The sequence below is a fragment of the Drosophila miranda genome, chromosome 2, assembly GCF_003369915.1.
Source record: "Drosophila miranda strain MSH22 chromosome 2, D.miranda_PacBio2.1, whole genome shotgun sequence".
Classification (NCBI taxonomy): domain Eukaryota; kingdom Metazoa; phylum Arthropoda; class Insecta; order Diptera; family Drosophilidae; genus Drosophila; species Drosophila miranda.
Window position 1 is genome coordinate 22,672,082 of NC_046675.1, and position 12,071 is coordinate 22,684,152.

At 48.7% G+C, this 12,071-nt stretch overlaps 1 protein-coding gene across 1 annotated transcript; it reads right to left on the reverse strand.

Annotated features, from left to right (window-relative positions):
- Nucleotides 1–626: 626 nt before the first annotated feature.
- On the reverse strand, nucleotides 627–9,660 carry LOC108155665. Its single transcript, XM_017286628.2, has 9 exons — nucleotides 8,675–9,660; nucleotides 4,699–5,282; nucleotides 3,870–4,615; nucleotides 3,580–3,799; nucleotides 3,247–3,515; nucleotides 3,020–3,181; nucleotides 2,756–2,951; nucleotides 2,598–2,684; nucleotides 627–2,533 (listed from the first exon to the last, which is right to left on the reverse strand). The coding sequence occupies exons 1-9, from the start codon at nucleotides 9,522–9,524 to the stop codon at nucleotides 2,357–2,359; spliced, it is 3,291 nt and encodes a 1,096-aa protein (XP_017142117.1). The 5' UTR covers nucleotides 9,525–9,660; the 3' UTR covers nucleotides 627–2,356.
- Between the last annotated feature and the right edge of the window lie 2,411 nt (nucleotides 9,661–12,071).

The following is a 12,071-nucleotide window of genomic DNA, read 5'->3' on the forward strand; positions in this document are numbered from 1 at the left end:
TCTCATTAATTTAACACTCGATCCATTCCATGGTTGGTTGTGGCATACTACCTTTACTGTACGAGCTATTGGATGGATAGACTAGACACCAAAACAGAGACGGATGTAATGCTTGCACTTCGCCCACGATCATCGTTTCCACATCCAAGTTTCGATGAGCCTTTATGCCACTATGAACTACCCAGACAGTAACGCAAACCGACCGACGGCTCCAAATATTGATCCCACGAAAATTTGTAAAACTAAAAACTAAATCCGCATCGATGCAGCGTTTCCCTCTCTCGCTCTGGCGCTCTGCTTCCCAGATTGCGTTCAGTTCCTTTGAGAAGAAATTTGTACAGCGTTTAAACTAGTTGGCCGTTAAGGATGCTCGCCTGTGCTGTTTTTGGACGTGCTCTTGGACGCCAACGCTGACCTGTCGAGATGCTTCTAGTTGCTGTTGTTGCTGCTATCGCTGTCTGAGCTCTGACACCTTTCAGTGGGAACAGACCCTCCCTTGCTTTCGTTACCCCGCCATAGTGCAAGGGCGAGCCCTTTTTCGAGCCCCTTCCGGTGCTTTATCTGTAGGTAAGCCCTTTCCCGCCACATACTTTTAGGCCTTTTTGTGGCCGACAAGCCACACTACATGGTATTTTTTACTTTTATTAAAAGTTTCAGAACTGCTGCTCTGGCGGCTGCCTTCCTTCCTTAAATCACCTTCTTGTCGTCCTTGTATTTTTTTAAGTGCAATTTGTGTGTGTGGCGTGTGGCTTAAAGAGAACGAACTTGGGTCGCGCTTCACATTGATTGATTGATTGTTTTATGTTTGATGTGTTTTAAAAAAATAATAACTTTAAAATTAATTAATTATAATTAATGTGTGTCATGTGGACGTGTGTGTGTATGTGTTTTGTTGGTGTGTATAAAATATATAGTATAAATGTAAGTGTTAAAGCAAAGTGTGGGCTAATCGGGGGACAGGATATTAAAAAGCAAATCGCAAATGTACAAGAATGCGCCGTAAACGTAAACGTAAACATTACGTACGTGTTAAGTAAATTACGTGGTATATATTTAAAAAATAAATTACAATTTTTTTTTGTTTCCTTTGCCTTTCCGCTAGCTGCATCGCGTTCTAGGAGTAGGAGTACAGAGAAGGAGAGAGATTCCTTGGACATGGACCGAACAAATTAAGGAATTTCAATTTGCGCTTGCGATAATTGATAGTATTTGTATATCGATAATTAATGATAATTAATCGGTATATGCTAAATACATGCATAGTTTATGTACGACGATTAAGTGTATTCGTATTCTTATCCGTATTATGTGTGTGTGTGTGTGTGTGTATTCATTTTAATGCATATTTTCACAAGTGTTTTTTGTTTTGATTTTTTTTTCCATTTCAATCCTTTTCCATTGCATAATTTTTGTTGGTTTTTCCTTTTTGATTTTTTTTATATTTTCCATACAAATAAATGTAACTAAATTTAACTAACTTTCTGCTTGCCTTTTGCCTCCCCTCCCCTTCCCTCCCCACCCCGACAACTTGTTGGACAAGTTCTCTTCCCGCTCATCTTTTGTGCTACAAACAGAAATGGTCAACAGAAAAGTAGTGTATAAAGAACTAGTCGTAGAATAAAACTTAAGAGACGAAACATTCTATAAACAATTGATTTAGACATGCGCCCACTCCTCAGCCGGGTTGGTGGTCAGGCGGGGGAGGGGGCACTCATATGTATGCGTATTCTATAACATAAATGATACGATTATAACGATTTGATTTACGAATTTCCAGAGAAGCGAAGAAACGTTGATCGGAAGAGTGTACACATAACATATAATAATGTAATTAATGTTGCAATTAAAGGTAGTAGTAGTAGTAGTAGTACGAGTATCCTCCTCTGCCTCTGCCTCTAAACTCCTCTCCCTCTCTCATCTTCTGCTGGTTAATTTATGATTCAAATTTATTGAGATACTCGCGCGTACAACGTTATATTGTATATGTCGGAAGCGAAGCTGTGGGGGCTGTGGCTGGGGGACGGACTCTCACTAACATCTGGAGTCACATTTGGATGATTGATTGATTGTGTTGGGTTCTCCTTCTTTAGCTTAGGCCTACGTTTACGCTTACAAAACTTACTCCATAAATTATATATGTAAATAAATTTTGTGGTAAATTAGTTGTTATATATATATTCCATGTATATAATCGTACGAAAAATTGTTGCGTTCTGTGTCATGTCCAGTGTCCAGTGTCCAGCTTCCACTGGAGTCTGGAGTCTCGAAGGGCAAGGGCTCTTTACCCTTTCTGGGGGCGGCGCCCTTCCTCGTTTTAGTGCTGCTTGAAGTTCGCTTTGGATCCTCTGGGATCTCCTCACGCTGTGGCATTGTTCAGCAGCTGCAGCTTCACTTTCAGCTCTGCGAATGTGGGTCGTTTGGCCGGATTCAGATCCCATGCCTGGCGCATCATTTCGTATATTTCCGGTGGACAGCCCTCGGGCGCTTCCATTTTGTAGCCAACTTCTACGTGTTTGACGACATCGGCCAGGGGCTACAGATACAGATACAGATTGAGCTTAAGGGATTCTTGAAAGATTCATTTGATTTGTACATACAATTCTGGGATAAGGCACACGCCCAAAGGAGTAGATTTCCCATAGGAGTATGCCAAAGCTCCACATGTCCGATTTGTTGGAGAAGCGCTAAAGGGAAAGCCAACCAATGGTTAGACAGTGCAACAGGCAACAGGAAACCGGCAGCTGTGGATTCTTACCCCATTCTTGAGCGCCTCGGGTGCTGTCCATTTGATGGGCAGCTTGCCAACATCGAGATTATAGCATTCCTCGCGTGCCAAACCGAAATCGGATACCTTGGCCACACAGTCCTCGGATATGAGGACATTGCGCGCAGCCAGATCGCGATGCACAACCTTTTTGGCTTCCAGATACTCCATCCCAGAGGCAGTGTCGCTGTAAACCGGATGAGGAAACAACGCTTTAAGGGACTTCTAATCAGGGGATCAAAGGTGAATGCTTACAAGGCAAATATGATTTGATCCTTTTTGGTTATGTGCTGTCGTCCGCGCGAACGTAGGTAATCAACCAGTGATCCCTTGCTCATGTATTCCGTAACCAGATACAGATGCTTGCTGGTGAACACCAGACCAATGAACTTGACCAGGTTATCGTGCTCCAGAGTGCTACCAACGAAAAAAACGATACAGAATAAGTTCAGGCAAGGGAAGAGAGCGGATCTATAGCCTACGTCATGACGGATGCCTCGGCCAGAAACTTTTGGACGGCGCCCTCATCTTTGAGCATCTTGACGGCCACCTTCTCGTTGCGTAGAATGCCCAGCATCACATCCCCGAACTCCCCCTTGCCAATGCTCTCGCGCAGCTGCAGCTCTGCTTCGGGTATGACCCATCCCTTGTCCACGAAGTCCTTGGAATTGATGCAAAACTCCTGCTTCCCCAGCTTTGGCAAACACTTGATCAGCTGCGTGCACAGCCCATCCGCATCTGCTTCGTAGTGCTGCAAAGAGGAGAGAGATCAGAATTAGCCATGGACTAAGGATATATTTCCAGTCGTTTCTTACCGCTACAAGTTGCCCCAGATTCTCAAAGTACTCCTCGTCATCGATTGTTAGCTTATTCTCCAGATACTTGACGCGATAGTGCTCCACCTTCGACTGAAAGCAGACGCAGAGCGTGTAGTCCCCCGGAAAGTTTGTGGATTCGCGCACCAGAAAGAGCCCATCCTCGCGCGGCTGCAGCAGATGCTCCGCCTCGTCGCGCGTTATGCTGCCATGGAACCACCTAAAGAACAAAATAACATCGCCATTAACCCGACTGATTCATTCCGGGATTCACTCCAGAGATAGCTTACGGCATGGCATTCAGCTTCACCTCGCACTTCCGCAGCTGCTGCGGGGCTAGAGCTGTTGGCGATAGGGAGGCTGCATGGTTCATGGCTGTGGTGGAGCCGCTCGACCAAGAGCTTGCCGCGTTCACATTCACGCCTCCTCCGCATCCCGCTGCCCCGTTGATGTCGAAGCTGTGCAGGGAAGTGGACATGCCCGCCGTCCCACTGGCGCCGGATGATGGCTGGGGCGGCACTTGGGTGCCGGAGGAGCTGCCGGTGGGGGCCACAGTGTGCAGCAGCATGTTGCTGCCGTGCTGGCTCCCACTCAGCGCGAGGCTCTTTGGCGGCAGCGCCCGCTCGGCGGCATGCAGGGCCATTTGAGCGGCATTCATCGAGGAGGACATCAGATTACCGCCGGACGCAGCAGCACAGTTGGCCAGCAGCTGGAGATGCTGCTGCTGTTGCTGCTGGGCAACGGCGGCCACGGCTGCGGCGGTTACCCCCACACCCGCCCCCGCTGGCTGGGCAGGCGGCTGTGCGGCAGCCACAGGAGCAAATGTGGAAAGTATACTATGTGGTGGCTGCTGCTGTTGCTGCTGCTGCTGCAGTTGCGTCGTCTGCTGTAGCTGCTGCTGCTGTGTCTGGCTGGGGGATTTGGGCGATTGGTGATTGCTGGTGCTGCTGCTGCTGATTAAATTATGACTATTAAGCGCATGCGATGACAAATGCAAGGCGACCGCTGACGCCGCCCCTCCGGCCTGGCTGGGATGCTGAAATGAGCGCAACGGCGAGAGGAGGAGGGTTTTTGAATTAGAATCGAGGCTTAGGCATGGCTTTGGGGCACTCAAATTACCACATTGTTCTCGCGATGATGGTGATGGTGGGGCGGTATGCTCGGCGGCACAATGTGCGGCTGCGATTGGCTCAACTGTTGCTGGTGGAGCAGCACGGCCCCCACGGCTCCCGTTCCTCCTCCTACGATCCCGGCGACATTCGGCTGTGGCGCCGGCCGCTTGTTGTGACGCAGCGGTGCTGTTGGCGGCATCTGGTGCCCGGTGGTCTGCAGGAACCATGGATCCCCCGATGTGCTGCCCGTCGCCGTTGCTGCGGCGGCCACCGTCACCGATGGCTGCGAGAATCCGCGATGGTGTCCGACGACCGTTGTTTGTCCGTTCTGTGTGGCGGTCGCGTGACTGTTCATAGCCGGTGACGCTGCTTGTGGCGTGCCAGTCGTACCTGTATCTACTCTATCTACTGTATCTCTATCTGTATCTGTATCTTTGGCCTTTGAGAGCTTCCTTAAATGTCCTTGCTTGATCTCAACTGTGATCAGGTCCTGGCCCTCGCCCGAAGATGTCCTCGAGTGAAGCTTCTCCTTGGGTTTCTTCTGCTGTTTTCCTGCTTTGCAGTTTTCCTTCTCTAAGGCTTCGTCCTCGTCTGCAAATATAAACGACAAATAATTCGTTTTATTTTAGATTTTTTTGGCCGTAATTAACTGTAATTATCTTATCTCTCTTCCATTATCTTTGCTGTTAGATAAAGAGACGTCCACACACACACACACACAAATAAATAAATTAATTAATAGCTCTTTCGATAAGAAGACCTCGTTATATATTCATTTCCATAAGATTTATCACAAATAAATTGCCATTGTAAAAATCAGAAAAAATAGATCTGATTCCGTACGTGATCTGCAGATACTCTTTGGTAGAAAAAAATGCTGCATTTCCACACACATTTCAAGATGGTTTCCAGATGGCCAGAGAGGGAGAGAGAGGGATGGAGGGGGGGAAGAGTCTCTTGCGTGTTCGTTTGGCAGACAAACGCATGGCACGTCTATTTAATCAGTAAGTCATTCCACACTCCACACACATCGATCCACAGATTACATAAAAGCCATCCATTGCAGATGCCCCACGCTAATTGTTGGCCAACAGACACACACACACACACACACACAGGGGCAGTGGCAGTGGCAAGGGGAAAAAACAATTTGCCAAAATGTAAAACATTTGCATGTGACATGAATCCTAAAAAAAACAACGAACCGAAGGTTTTTCAAGCTACTGTTCGGACTCCAAATCGGACTTGGAATGACTCAGATATCCCCCCCCCCTCCCATAGATTCCCAAAGAGAGCTCTGTGCTCTTCCAGGCCTAAGTTTTTCTTAATTTTATATATGCAAATTTTTCATTTGGTGAATATCGTTCGTTCTGGGGCGGAAACGAAACGCTTTTTGCATATTAAATTCTCATTCTTTGGGCAGTAGATCGTGGACGGATTTATCGTGGGAGTGAGTCGTGTGGGCTTTGTTTTAATTGCGACAGGTTGGCAGGGCCTGCCACCCCTCCCCTGACCTTCGGAGTAAACTTCCGCCATGCCATCCGCTCTCTCTCTCTCTCTCTCTCTCTCTCTTGCGCTGCTCGGTTTTTCGGCACAAATTGGTTTGCCATGACTGTTCGAAACTGCTCTGCAAATTGCATTCAATCATCGTTCCAGTCATAGCCATCGCCTAGTCATCGTTAGGGGCGGTGGCTTCCTGCCACTCCAATCCACTTATAACAATACAACGTTCCCCCCCCCCGGTACCCCGTGTTCTACTGCCTTTTTATTGTTTCAATTGTTCGAGCGAAAAAAGATAAATCGAACCTGGACTTTGTTTTGCTCTTTCTTTCGCGCAATTGTCAGGCGGTCTGTGGAACTGTGGAATGGGACAAGGTCTGAGGATCTCTCTCGCTATCGATTTCAATCTCCTTGACTTGACCTTGACTCTCAGAAGCGGAGTCACAGCTTCACAGAATGTGAGTCAGAGAGCAAATCCCACTCGAACGGAGTCGGGGAATTAGTCAACGCTGATGACACTGGAAACGACTGCTGCACTGCTCTCCCACTCGCACTCTCTCTCTCACTGGAAGGTGCAGTCCGTCCGCTTCGACAGGTGCGCTGCATTATTGCAAAACTCCCGCAATCCGCTGCCGTCGGAGTGGAAACAACAATTCTTGCAAAATGCCAAACATAATTAATAATAAAGTATGTATTTTTCATTAGCTGCGAGGCGGCGGATTGGCAAATCGGAATTCAAGAATTCCGCTCTAGCGCCACGGATGCGAGACGAGCGAAAGAGCACTTATATGGTGGCGTTCCCTTTGGAATCCGTAAACAAATGCGGAGGCACAGGCGGGGGGGCAGGGGGCAGGGCAGACAGCACACGCTCCTCAAATATAAATCATTCAATAAACAATTGTTTTGTTATGGACCCAAGGAACAGTCGCCACAAAGGGGAGTCGCCACAAAAAATAAATGGTAAATGGAAAATGGAATACAAATTCCAAATATAATAATAATAATAATAATAATCGTAAAAAATGCACACATAAAATTTAAAATTAATGACAACGATCTGCCTGCCGGACATGAGTGCAAAGTATTTCCAAATACTCGCGAAAAACAAACAACAACTAATTGCAGTGAATGATTCATTTGGCAGTTCATTGTACCTATACTTTTGTACTGCACTGTCGACAGTCGGCCGCGAGTGGGTGTTCGATGTTCGAGCGAAATGCGCAGTAATGTCCCGCCGATGGATGAGGTAATACTAATTAGGCAAGCCAGCAATAACCCCACCCCCATCATTCCGGGGGATCGGGAAGAGCGCAATTTGTAGAATGCCTTGGCTATTAGCTATTTTCCAGTCCAGTTCTTCTCTTTCTTTTGCATTCATAATGGGTTCATTCCTTACTCTCTCCATTCTTGAATCCCTCTTCCCGATTCCTCTCGCGCTCTCCATCTAAATGGGCCACCAGCTGACAGCCAGAGAGCAGGGTTACCCTTGGGCTGCGTCGCGCGTCTTCGTGTAGCAAAGCGGAACAGAAACAGAGGGAAGTGCAAGACAGAAGAGGGGGGGAAGTGGGCAGAGGAGGATCAAATAAACAGTTCAACACCTATAGAGGTAACGAATACGTGAGAATCTATTGTACACACACACACACATATCACTCACACATCACTCACACTCTCCGAGAGAGAGAGAGAGAGAGAGAGGAAAAGAGTTCAATTCTGCTTCTGCTTCAGCCAACAGATGTTGCTCTCTCACAAAAGACACGCGGAGGGATAGAAGAGGAGACAAAGGAGACATTTAAATACCCTTAGGTTTTACCCTCTCCACCTCCCTTCCCCCCTCCCTCCCTCTACGGCATTGTGCACCCAAAGAAATGTAAACTTAGAGTCGCTTCAAAAGAAGGAATGGGGAATGATGGGAATGGGAAAACAAAAGCCATGAATGGAACGTCCATGAATGGTGTGTGTGTGTGTGTGTGTGTTGGAGTGATAGCGTGCGGACGGAACGGACTGGACGGAGGGGCGTTTGGAAATTTGCATATCGCATGCGATGAGCCGATGAGCAGCAGCAGCAGGAAAACCGCAAACATCGAAGCATTTTTGTTGTTGCCATTCAGCAGGAAGAAGGAAGCCACCAAGTGGCAGACAATACGTAAACACATGCACCTGTTTCCCCCCACCAATCACTGCAGCCGCCAATTAGTTTGGCAGAGTGATCTTTGCCCAATCCAATCTCAATTCTCAATGCAACTGGACACCGCAGACACTCTAGCACCCTCTGGCACCCTCTGGCTCTACTTTGGCCAACACCCAATACCCCAGCCCAATGCCAGCAAGCGGAAAGAGAATGAGTCTCTTGGATTGAAAGGTAACTAAATCCGCACGAGAACCGCAATTGGGGGCAGGGTTGGGCTGGGCGGCCGGTCAACGACCTGCAGTCAAGAGGAGTGGATCAAGAGAGGGGGGCGGGGGGGCAGGGCCATACTAACCAAACCAATCATCGGTCGTCACGATGGGCGGAAGGGAGCGATGGGTCTGGCTCTGGGTCGGGGTCTGGGCGGCTGGCCTGGCCGGGCCCTTTCCTCTGGACGACGTCGACGATCTCTCTTTGGTGTGACTGCTGGTCTGCTGCTGCTCCGATCTGCTCTTGGCCGCCTGGAACTTTCGATGGGCGCTCCTTAGGAAGTTCAGCAAACGGGCATCAATGGGTTGGGCCGTGGGGGCTGCGGCTGCGGCTGCGGCTGCAGCTGGAGGCACGGCTGCTGCACTTTTGGTAGGGGTGGCGCTTCTTCCGCTGCTCGTGGGAGCAAACTTGTCGCAAAAGTAGAACTCCTTGCGACGCGGCGGGGCGTAGGCGGCGCTGAGGCTGCTGCAGAGGAGGATCGGCTTGCGGCGTGCCTTGGCTATCACCTGACCCCCCGAGAGGGTGCCGCTCGTGGATTTGGATTCCTTGTGGGTGACGCTGCTGGCGCTGCGCGTCAATCCGCCCCCACCAGGCGCAAGGCTCTGCTTGCACCAGTAGATGTCCTTGCTGCCGAAATAGTACCGCCTCCGAGGATCCTGGCGACCTCCTGTTCCTCCTTCTCCTCCGCCGCCGCCTGCCGATCGATGGGATCGCCTGCCGTGGCTGGAGGCGCTCTGGCTGCCGCTGCTCGTCTGCGAATTGTCGCTTTCGTTTAGATTGTGGTCTGATCCAAGGGATTCCGCTGCTCCCCGCAATCCTGGCAGGGATGATGCTCCACCGGGTGCTGCGCCTGCCGCTGGCGTGGGCATGAGATCGGAGTTCGATGAGGATTGAATGAAGATCCCATCGCAGGTTATCTTAATTGTTGTCACCATGTTCCACGGATGGCGGAGCCTTCATTTGGGTTCACTTTTTTTTGCTTGGTTCTTTCGGGGATCTGCTTTTGGTGGCGCAACGCATTAGGAGTCTCTGTGGTTTAGTGGCACTCTCGAATCGAGGCTAATCCCCACAACCAGAACCTTTTGTCCGACTACAAATTGTTTTCATTTCAGTAATAATACTAATTAAGGTTCTTCTGTTCTCTGTTTGCTACTCTTCGATTTGCTCTCTCTCTCTCTCCTGCCACACAATGGAACGTCCGTTGTCCAATGGAATCAATGGAGAAGGCCAGAAGCCAGAGCCAGACGTCAGACGTCAGGCCGTGCAAATAATGGATAATGTCGGACAAGTAAAAAAAAAAGTGCAAATGGGAAATTTCTAAAGAGAAAACTCTAAACAAAAGCCAGTTGGAATAATAGTTGAATCGAAGGGGGAAAAACAGAGTGCAAACAATAATAAAAAAAAGAAGAAGCAGAAGCAGAAATTGACTTTGAATCCGCCGTAGAACGGAGTAGGAGGGGTGCCTCTGGATAGGAGGGAGATACCTCTACTGAAAACTGCTTTCTTGGCTGCTCGACAAGTCAATTTGCCACATTAACGGTTACTACTTCTTATGGGGCTTGCGGGCTTACAGCCCGACAATGGGCCAAAAGAGTGCTCCACTAACTGCTGTACGAAATGCCATGCCACTACCTTATTTCTCTACCCCTCTCTCCCTCTCTGTCTCTGGCTTTGGGTTGGGAAAACACGAACACGAATGAAGGCGCTTGAATTGAATTGGAATTTACGGGAGCTGGAGCTCTGCTTTTTTGCCACATATTGTGCAAATAATTTGGGCGTGGCGTGGGAATGCCACAGTCATCGAGGAGACCCCGGCCATTGTCTCCTCTGTGGCATTGTGCGTTGGGAAAGTGGCCAGAATCCCATTGCGAATCATTGGGCATTGGACATCTTCGGGGAGTGCAGCCGCTTTTCACTTTCCACTGAAGAGAGCCGTATTTTCCCCCGACACAATTAAAAATGCAAATGAGAAAAGAATCGGGAGCGAGCGCATGGAAAGTGATTGCCTATCGGGCGACCCACAAAACAGGTGGCAGACGAGGGGGGGCCCAAAATGAAATTCTCTGCACGAAAAGCAAAGGGGGAAAAGTGTGCGGTGCAGGGCCGCAGAAAGTCTACACAGAAAACTCAACGAAAGCACAAAAAACCAATTAAAGAAAACAATAACAGAATTATGTATGACACAACCACACTATGTCTCTTTCTCTCCCTCTCTCTGTCTCTTTTTGGCTGCAAAATCATCATAAAAGTTAACTAAAACAAAGTGGCAATAAGACAGGCCCTCACCGCACCCCCCACCACTCGAAAGAAGTCACGAAACAAAACAGAAACGAAAGAGACAATGGGAATGGGCCAATGTTCAAAATATGCGTAAGTCTCTCTCTCTCTCTGTCTCTGTCTCTCCACCGGATATCCTCGGGTGCTTTGGGGGGGATACGAATGGAGGATCGCATTTGTTTGATAGCCGGGGGGCCGTCTGCTTGTCTGGTCGGTTGCATTTATCATTTTGGCAAGCCGACACTAAAACTTTCACTCCCATCATACCCTGCCGCCTGCCAGAAGAGAGAGAGAGAGAGAGGTGACTGCACTCTCTGTCCAACAGAGAGAGGATCCAACTCTCTCCCTCTCTCTCTCTCTCCGGCTGCTTCTTCTCTCCATTTAACATTCGATTAATAATCAAAGTCTAAGTTTAACAATTATTTTGAACGTGCCTGGCACGCAATAAAGAAAATTAATTGAGAAATGAAATGCGCCATTGGCTTTGGCCAGAAGGGGAGGGGGGGGAGTGGGGAAGGGTCTAAGCCGCGTCTTCACATTCGCCTCGAAGGCGTTTGTGTGTGCAGTGAATGGCAAATTGAATAAGTGGATAGACGGATGGATGGATGGATGGTTGGAAAACGCAGAGTGCCAAGAAAAGCTACAAAATTGTTTCACGCGTCTTCAAATTGAAGCTGAAACTACAGTGCTTTCTGCGTCTTCAGATAACAAAAACAACACACTTCTCCTCTCCAAGCGCATTGTCCACTTTCACTTCGTGGTCCAGCCACCAAGACACGGATTCCCTGCCTCCTCCTCACCGCTCCAGGAGAGTCTCTGCTGCCATGCCGCCATGCCTCAAGCGTCTCCGGTCTCTGCGTTGGCGAAAACTAGTTACAGTTTAGGCAGCCGCCAGTACTCCCCTGCCTGGAACGATTAGAGTGGCCGATGACTAATGCGCTGGAAAATTGAAAATCGCTTTTCGCAGCTCGACACAAAACAAAAAAAAAATGTTAAGCCCACGATCTGTCGTCGCGAGTGGCATGCACGTCGTGTGGAAATTAGCGTGGAAATCAATTGAAGGAAGGGTTTTCCACAGCCTGCATGATTCATGCAAATCGGAAGAAGAGACGGAAGAGAGGAGAGTCTCAAGAGAGTGACAGAGCGATAGGGAGGGGAGGACTCCACTTTCATTGGCGACTCTCAAAACATCGTCCAACAAAATA